Here is a 9,242-nt window from a genome sequence, read left to right as displayed (position 1 = left end):
TTTCTTGCACTGAATCTTTAATTTGGAAGGTTTTGCCGGCTTGTAAGAGAAAGAAAAGGGAAAGATTGTTTGTCAACCTTACTAAGAAATACTAAAATGGCATTGAACAAACTCGCTATAGATGCATTGGACCTTAAAGATAAACGTGTTTTGATGCGGTAAGCGTTTACAAAAATCACTTTTAATGCACATATCCATTCAATGGGAAATGACCTGTCCTTGACATTTGTCAAAGTGAAAGTCGAAGAAATTATAAATTTTCCGCGAACGTTTCCAATATGTTCGTGTCGGTGAAAACGTATAAAAATACGAATTTTGTAAACAATTATGAGTCTTATATGAGTCAAAGTTCAAAATGTCATAAAGTCTCAATTGCCTTGCTTTGATTTGACAGTAAAGCCAAATCATTTTAGAAATATGCCCCCCTTTTTTTTGGGAAAACTTTGGTTGATTCTTTAGGGACTCACTAAAGGATGATTAAAGCAGGCCCCCTCAATGGCAGTCAGTGCCTCTTGACCCTCACCCCACCCTTTATGAAAATTTCTGTATCTGCCACTTATAATTCATTTTGTCATGTTTGCAGTGATGACTGATGTGGACTAGTATAGTGATGCTCGGTCTCAATTGTTTTCATCCATGAAGTTCGTTAGTGACTGCAGAGGATATCCATATCCACATCAAAGTTTTTTTCATTTTTTTAAGTTTATTTCTCTTTCCAAGTGAGGCTTAAAGCTACATGTAGCGTATGGACTTTTGACAAACGGTGCAGTATTTGCAGTGAGGAACACCTGTGAATTCTATTTTCTCTAGACTATTTATAAACACACTTAGAAGGAAGTAAGACAACTCTCCCCACTGCCAACTTGACCCAACTTTCTTTAAACTCTCTCAACTTCCTACATGTCATGTCTCATGACACAGTCACTGTCATGAAGGTCCATAAAAAAAAATCATCTACATGTTTATCCTAAAAATAAATCCAATTTATAATGCAGGCAAACCTATATTACATGCATTTAGTTTCTAGTACACCTGTATTGTTCAAGAACACATGTTAGAAACCTTTTCTCTAAATAATTAGAGAGTTGGTTGTTTACCTGACACATTTGTTGTCCACTTTGTTATATGACAGACAGACGAAAAGTAACTTTGTTGTTCATGTTAACATGGTTAAGAAGTTTCTGAAAGCCATACATTAGGATAATGTGCATGTATTTTATTTGAGTCAACTACAGCCTAGTAGGGCCATAATAAATAATAGGTTTGTTTGCCCAAACGCTACCTACCCCAAAAAAAGCTGCCTACTCAAATTCTTTTATTGTCCTGATTTGAAGAAGGTTTTTTTTTAATCAAATAGGCATGAAGACTAATAAACATCTGATACTTCAATTTCTTTTTTTGAAAAAAAAAAAAGAAAATGCCTACCTACCTACCCACTGTCTCAACCTTTGGGTAGGGTTTGGGCAAACCAAAATATTTTTAAGTGTGGCCTAATGTATAAAATCAGAGCATTAATTTAACACATCATTTTCTTTACAGAGTTGATTTTAATGTTCCATTGAAAGAAGGAAAAATTACAAACACACAGAGGTAAGAATATCATTACAAAAAAAATAGTGTTCAAAATTAGCATTGAAATGTGACCACTACAGAACAAACAAGATGGTTTTATTTATGATAAAGATTTTACACATTTGTCACAGTGAATGGTGAATGTGGATGATAATACATGTAAATCAAGCAAATTACAATATGTATACATGTATATATATATATTTTTTTCCTCACAAACCAATTACAATTGTATAGAGATATACATGTACATACATATTTCAATTGTTCTCCCAGAAAAATTCAATTGGTTATTGTCATAATTGATCTCCTTAAATACATGTAATAAGTTAAAAAAAAAAACATTTATGAATTAGTTCTGTGCATTTTTTGGAATTCATTAAGCAAAATGTTAAGTCATGAAACTTCAACTTGTTTGGTCTATTTCTATTGAGAAATGAAGTACATTGTTTAATTTCTACAGTTATCAAAAGCTGAACAATTAAAAAGCTCAACACATTGTTTTTATAAAGTTTAAAAAGACTTCTACTGGTGTTGTTTGCATAAACCCTTTCCTCCATAATAATGCCTTTTTGATGCCACCCCCTTTACTCCCTTAATGACGCCTTTTGATGCCTGTGTAGTGCCTCAGTTGAAATGTCTTGCCTAGGAAAAAAGTGTATCAAACTTAATAAAATTTGTATCTTCATGTAATATAAAAAGGATATTCATGGAAATATCTGACTGGAATTTAATTGATCAAATATTCATTTTCACAATTGCATTAATACTTTTAAAAAACCTGATGTGTTTTTTTTAATTGAAAAAATCCTTATGCGAATCAAGTATGTAAAAAAAAATCCATGTAATTCAAGGGTATTTATACACTTATAACTTGCAGTCTATCAAACATGTAATGATACATGCACTTTAATTGTAAATTTACTTGTAGAATCACAGCGGCTTTACCAACTATAAAATATGCCCTGGACAATGGTGCTAAGTCTGTTGTATTGATGAGCCATCTTGGACGACCTGATGGCAGAAAACAAGACAAATATTCTATGGCACCTGTCAAGGCAGAATTAGATAAACTCCTTGGGAAGTAAGTTATGAGATCAATTTGTCATTGATAGAGAGTTTGTCTCAATGGTAATTACACCATTTTGTATACCACATCTTCTTATTTTATAATAAGGAAAAAATTGTGAATTTGCAAGAAAATGTAGAAATTTCAAAAATTATTAATATTGTGGGGATTTAAAAATATATGAGTTTAACACATCAAGTAATTGAAATGCATATGAAAGTAGTTTTTATAACAAGAAGGAACTTTGAAACATTTTTTATTTCACTAAAGGCCTCACATGACACATGATAGTACAAAAAAACAATATAACAAATATGTTTGAACAAAATTAAAAATATATACAAATCATATACAGAATTATTCAAAAAGGTATATTTCACTTTATTATTAACATTACAAATTAACATAATTAAGACAATTCAAAAAGAGTGAATTTATCATTACTATTCATTAATTCATAGAAACTATCAAATTTTTGTTCAGGTTGAGTTATTTCCCTTTTGATGTATGCATTGTTTCCCTTTCTGTAATAGACCAGTAACATTTTTATCTGACTGTGTTGGACCAGAGGTTGAGGCAGCTTGCACTAGCCCTGCCCCAGGGACAGTGTTGTTACTTGAGAATCTCAGATTTCATGTGGAAGAAGAAGGAAAAGGTGTTGATGCTGAAGGAAACAAGGTATAAACAAACTAAAACATGCAGAGTTGTCTGTCCTTGCTCTTGAGGTATAAACAAACTAAAACCTAATTGATTGAGTTTTAAAATTGACAAAAAATATTAAAAGTTTCCAAATCGCAATACTTAAATATTATCTTTTTTCATCTGAACTAGATTGATTCTCTCTCTTGATCCTGTACTGTAAAATGAGAAAAAAATCAAGTTGAGATGACCAATGATAATCTGTTTATTGCTATTTTACCTATAAAGTATAAAAAAGAAGATGTGGTATGATTGCCAATGAGACTACTATCCACAAAAGACCAAAATGACACAGACATTAACAACTATAGGTCACTGTACAGCCATTGTTGATTTCATTGACAATTGCATGTGCTTCCATCAGGCTATTGAGAGAGTACAAGCTCCCAATAAAGATAACTCATTCTAAATGAAACAAAATGTGTAACAGTTGTATAGGCAGATAAACAACTTACCTTTTGTTTCATTTATACAACATTTTTTTCTCTGAATAAGCACAACATTTAATATTTGGTGCTTTTCCATCTTAGAACATATTACGTAAATATCTGCATGTCTATTTATACAGCTGCTGTTTATTGAGCTTAATACAGTATTTTCTATTATTTATTTATAGATTAAAGCAGACAAGGCAGCTGTAGACTCATTCAGAGCCTCATTATCAAAATTAGGAGATGTTTATGTAAATGATGCTTTTGGTACCGCGCACAGAGCACACAGGTAGGAGAAGCAAAACAAAAAATTGTGCATAAAAATTATTAAAAAAAAGTAATGAACTATTAAATAATGATATAACAAAAACAACTTTGGATGTTACAAGTACAAAAACATGGTGATGAAAAGTAATTTTAAAATATTTTAGACTGTAGATTTTATTTATTCCTTTATAGTTCAATGGTGGGATGCCAGTTAGCACAGAGAGCATCAGGATTCTTGTTGAAGAAAGAGTTGACCTACTTTGCTAAAGCATTAGTTAGTCCAGAGAGACCATTCCTAGCTATTCTTGGAGGGTAAGTCTAGAGAGACCATTCCTAGCTATTCTTGGAGGGTAAGTCCAGAGAGACCATTCCTAGCTATTCTTGGAGGGTAAGTCCAGAGAGACCATTCCTAGCTATTCTTGGAGGGTAAGTCCAGAGTGATCATTCCTAGCTTTTCTAGGAGGGTTAGTCCAGAGAGACCATTCCTAGCTATTCTTGGAGGGTAAGTCCAGAATGACCATTCCTAGCTATTTATGAATGGCCAGTTACCAAAAACTATGGCTAGCTCTTTGGTTAATAAGTCTTAGTGCTGTAGGGTAAACCTAGAGAAAGCATTTTAAGCTATCCATAGCTTGGCATCCTGGTCTAATCAATTTTTTTCAGTAGGAGAATACATGTGATTGTCTCTGAATAGGACTTAATTATATAAATAATATAAACAATAATTATACTCTTTTGTTGTGAATTAATAGTTGACGAAGGATGACTTAATCTTATAAATAACTTTTTAATGGGGAAAATATTTCTAATATTTATTAATTGAAATTCTTTAAACTACTAGACATGCTAACGTATAAAGAAACATCTTCTTTGTTTCAGAGCCAAGGTAGCAGATAAAATCCAGTTAATAGAAAACATGTTGGATAAAGTGAATGAAATGATAATCGGTGGAGGCATGGCATTTACCTTTCTAAAGGTTCTTAATAATATGGAGGTATGATACTGAAGCTATCAGGCTAAGAATTATTTTTTTGCCAGATAGAGGTTTGGTCAGAAGACGTATCAGTGATGCTCAAATCAATAGATATGTATATGGCCAAAAGTCCAGTGAAACTAATTGCAACAGAAAATGTTTTAGTTCTAATCTCAGGGGCGGAGCCAGCCATTTTAAATAGGGGTGTCCAACTATATGTCCCCATTCAAATGCATTGATCGTCCATAAAAAAGGGGGTTCCAACCCCCGGAAGCCTCCCCCTGGATTCGCCAATGCTTATCTACAGCATTAAGCCCCACATATACACAGAAAAAGTCCCATAAAATCTAGGAAAACTCAAAATCAATATTTTTAATTTCTTTTGGAAATTAACAATGGAAAGGTTAACTCTGCAAAAAATAGGGTTTTTTTTTAGCAGTTTTTGTCTGATTTTCTTAAAATTCATGTAAAGTATGATACTTTGATAGGGTCATTAGTTTGTATTTGACTATATTATATAATCTTCTGCTCATGAAATGTACAAAACCGAAGAGTTATGGGTATATTTTTTTTGGAATATTTTTCATTATAAAAATTGCAAATTTATGGCTTTGTAACCATTTAGAAAAAATAATGTGAATTTTTGGTTTTGTTTATATCAGTAAATTATATTTACTCAGGATCTTCCTTGTTCAAAGAAACTTTAAACAAAAAAAAAAGAAGAATATATACTGAATTAGTTTTATTAAATTTAAGATTCTTTACCTTAACATGCTAAAAAATCTAAAAAATGGCCAACTAATGAATTATGAATGCTAGGTTGTAGCTTGATAAAAGATATGAAAACACCTTTAGATTGTTTATTATACTCTGAAGATGTGTAAAATATCAAGAATTAATACATTCTGTTGAATAGGAGGGGTCAAGTTAATTTTGTAACAATTTATATTGATATTTTTGCCTATTTTGTAGAGTTATCTCCCATTTCAATGCAAATCTCCTTAGGAATATTAAAATCGATTTTTTTAGTGTTCCTCAAGTTATCTATTGTTGGACTTTTTTCTGTGTATATTTGGGGTATAATGCTAAAGATTGAAATTTAAAACAATTCTGTTACAAGGTTAGGGTCAGATTTTTGCTTGATTGACTGGTCTACAAATAAAGTACTAAGTTAGAATGATGGTTTGAAGAGGCATGATATTTACTTTCTTGATTCTGTTATAAATGTATGTGCATATTTTCATATGACTGAACTAAAATGAAAAGATCAAATAAGGCATAAATCTGAGAGAGAACCATACCAAATAAACTCATCATAGATACCAAGATTAAATTTAGTATTTACACCAGACTCATCAGTGACGCTCAAATTCCAAAAAATTAAAAAGGCTAAATAGAGTACAAAGTTGAAGAGCTTTGAGGTTCAAAGTTCTTAAAGTTTTATCAAATATAGCTAAGCCAATCTTAGTCGTCATATTCCTGAGTCAGAAAAGCCTTCGTATTTCAAAAATTAAAAAAGACAAACAGCACATAAAAAAAATTTACTAAACCAAAAATTGTGCTACACAAACCTCATAAAAAACCAGGTGTGATCTTGGAAACAAAGTATGAAAAATTAATATAAACAGTTGAAAAGGCATGTTTTGCAAAATAAATTGAATTCATGGCAGTAATGAAATTCTATAATTGACCTTATTTTAGATTGGTTCCTCCCTGTACGATGAAGAAGGTGCAAAGATTGTACAGAAATTGGTAGATAAAGCAAAGGCTAACAATGTCACCATAACCTTACCAGTAGATGTTGTAACAGGGGACAAGTTTGCTGAAAATGCTGCTGTGGGACAAGCAACAGTAGAATCTGGTATCCCTGCTGGAAGTATGGTAAGGGTTTAGTGAAGTGTCCAATAGGACAGGTCACAGAAGAGTCTGGGATTTTATAGGCAAATAAATTGAGATAGGCTATGTTTCATGAAATTCTTGTATTTGCAGAACAACCTATTTTTAGCAGACTTCATGTCATGGGGAAGGGGGAATTCATAAACAATTATAATTTAATATACTATAGATAAGATTTACTTTGCAAAGTCTGGAAATGACCACAGCAGGTATATTTTGTATATCAATTATACTTAATTAATTTACAGCAGATTTGGTTCACTTTTTCACTTTTTGGTGCAATTTTTACAAATGATATAAAAAATATCGGGTTTATTGTGAAAGCTTACAACACTATATCAATAATAAAAACTTTTGTTTCATATTTGTTTTAGGGACTTGATGTTGGAGAGAAATCTATAGCAATGTTCTCTGAAGTGATAGGTAGAGCAAAAACTATTGTATGGAATGGGTATGTATTTATATTTAAAGTTAATACAACCTTTCTAAAAAAAAATATTGTTTAAAGTAATAATTTTACTTTAAAATTATTGATTAAAATTATAACTTCACATTTTGCCTGAAATAAATACTTGGCCTATAGAGTTTATGATAAGGACTAATTCAAAATTGATTGTGGGGGATGGAAAGCACTCAAGTTAATAAATTGTTGCATTTTCCTTTAGAACTTTTATAAGAATTATAAGCTAAATGAAAAAAGTTCCAATGTTACGCAGTGTGGAGGTTAATTCAGAATTTCATTTTCTAGTAGCACTGATAAACCAAAAAAACTAGAAAATAAGATTCCAGTCATTGTTTAAAGGTTGCTATTCAAGTTGCTACAATTTTAATATGTTTGTTTTTTAACAGACCACCAGGTGTTTTTGAGTTTGCCAACTTTAGTAAAGGTACCAAATCTATGATGGATGCTGTTGTCAAGGCAACACAAGGAGGAGCCACAAGTATCATTGGTAAGGTCATCTAGGAAAATATAGAACTATTGCAAATGTGATAGACATTTAAATACATGTATAGCCAAATTGAGAACATGATTTTATACATAGATAACTATAAATTCAGAATTTATTGCAATATTTTTATAAAAGCGCAAAAATTGGAGTGTATCAGGTTCTCAAAAGTAAAATTTATAATTTCCATAGTGATTTTCCTTTCATATGGATTATATTTTAAAACTTTGCCAGTTTTTATTTCAAGATTTTTTCTTCAGTGAAATTATTACATCCATTAAATCAATTGTCAAAACAATTTGAATTACTTCCCTTTGATTATCATCTTAAACACAAACAGTTAGAATTAAATACTGATTCTGAAGTAAGATATAATGCGAAATGGTATTGAGATGCAACATCAGTTTCATTTCTTCATCTTTTTATATTTAAATACATTTATATTCACAATATTTCATAATAAGCTTTGTAATACTTCTAATTACCTCCCTTACATTGTATTAATTTTGAAATTACATTTGAAACTTTAAATGATTGTGACTTTGTGCAATATTTTTAACAACACAAAATATATTTAAAAAGCAAATGCACAGATCAGAACTAAGCAGAATGTTCTTATTTTTAGTCAGAATATTGATACTAGCTTTTTTTCACAAATATTCAGAAAAAAATGTATGCAAAATGTGTGTTTCTGTTTCAGGCGGTGGTGACACAGCTACTTGTGCAGCTAAATACAACACAGAAGATAAAGTCAGCCATGTTAGTACTGGAGGGGGAGCTAGCTTAGAATTACTGGAAGGTAAGATAATTGTCACTTTTATTTTCTGAAATTTTTAAATATGAAAAAAAGATGTTTTAGATCAAAATATAACTAAACTATTGCATTTGAAAAAAATAGAATCATAATCCACCACACTTACATGTAACGTGGAAAATAAATAAATACTCACAAAACCTCAGTTTAAAAGGAATTCTTTGCACATTCAGATAGCAATGTACGATACTCTGGAAAGCAAGGATATTCTGGTTCATATTTATAAATGTAATAAGTTTTGAATTAGCCTAAAACAAAATGTAAATAAATCTGATATTTATTATGAGTTATCACAATTGATGTTGAGTAAAATGAAAACAATTTAATTGGTTTTTTTAATGATCCATGATGTATTAAAGATTAATAAACATACGGTCTTTCTTTTTTTTGCAGGTAAAGTTTTACCAGGTGTGGCAGCTTTATCAGACGCATAATAGAAGTGAACAAATCCTACGTAGAAACTTTAAACTAATTTGTGTACTTTGTAAATGTAAATTGATGGAAGGACTGATTTTAATATAAAGTATTAAACATGATAAGTGCTAAGAAAAGATATAGTTTTTTTGTTATTTTC

The 9,242-nt window shown here is 30.8% G+C and overlaps 1 protein-coding gene across 1 annotated transcript; it reads left to right on the top strand.

Moving 5' to 3' along the window:
• On the top strand, positions 1–9,242 carry LOC134697121 (phosphoglycerate kinase 1-like). Its single transcript, XM_063559172.1, has 12 exons — positions 1–158; positions 1,540–1,590; positions 2,504–2,656; positions 3,175–3,319; positions 3,957–4,060; positions 4,231–4,350; positions 4,918–5,032; positions 6,713–6,892; positions 7,282–7,358; positions 7,757–7,857; positions 8,555–8,653; positions 9,062–9,242. Exons 1-12 carry the CDS (start codon positions 97–99, stop codon positions 9,100–9,102), a joined length of 1,248 nt encoding a protein of 415 aa, XP_063415242.1. The 5' UTR covers positions 1–96; the 3' UTR covers positions 9,103–9,242.

The sequence above is a fragment of the Mytilus trossulus genome, chromosome 14 (genome assembly GCF_036588685.1).
Source record: "Mytilus trossulus isolate FHL-02 chromosome 14, PNRI_Mtr1.1.1.hap1, whole genome shotgun sequence".
In the NCBI taxonomy this organism is placed as follows: Eukaryota; Metazoa; Mollusca; class Bivalvia; order Mytilida; family Mytilidae; genus Mytilus; species Mytilus trossulus.
This window is presented reverse-complemented; position numbering and strand designations above follow the sequence as displayed.

Coding starts and splice junctions, on each gene's coding strand:
- LOC134697121 (XM_063559172.1), top strand. CDS start 97: ATGGCATTGAACAAACTCGCTATAGATGCATTGGACCTTAAAGATAAA. Junction 159..1,539: donor GATAAACGTGTTTTGATGCG/GTAAGCGTTTAC, acceptor TTTTCTTTACAG/AGTTGATTTTAATGTTCCAT. Junction 8,654..9,061: donor TAGCTTAGAATTACTGGAAG/GTAAGATAATTG, acceptor TTTTTTTTGCAG/GTAAAGTTTTACCAGGTGTG.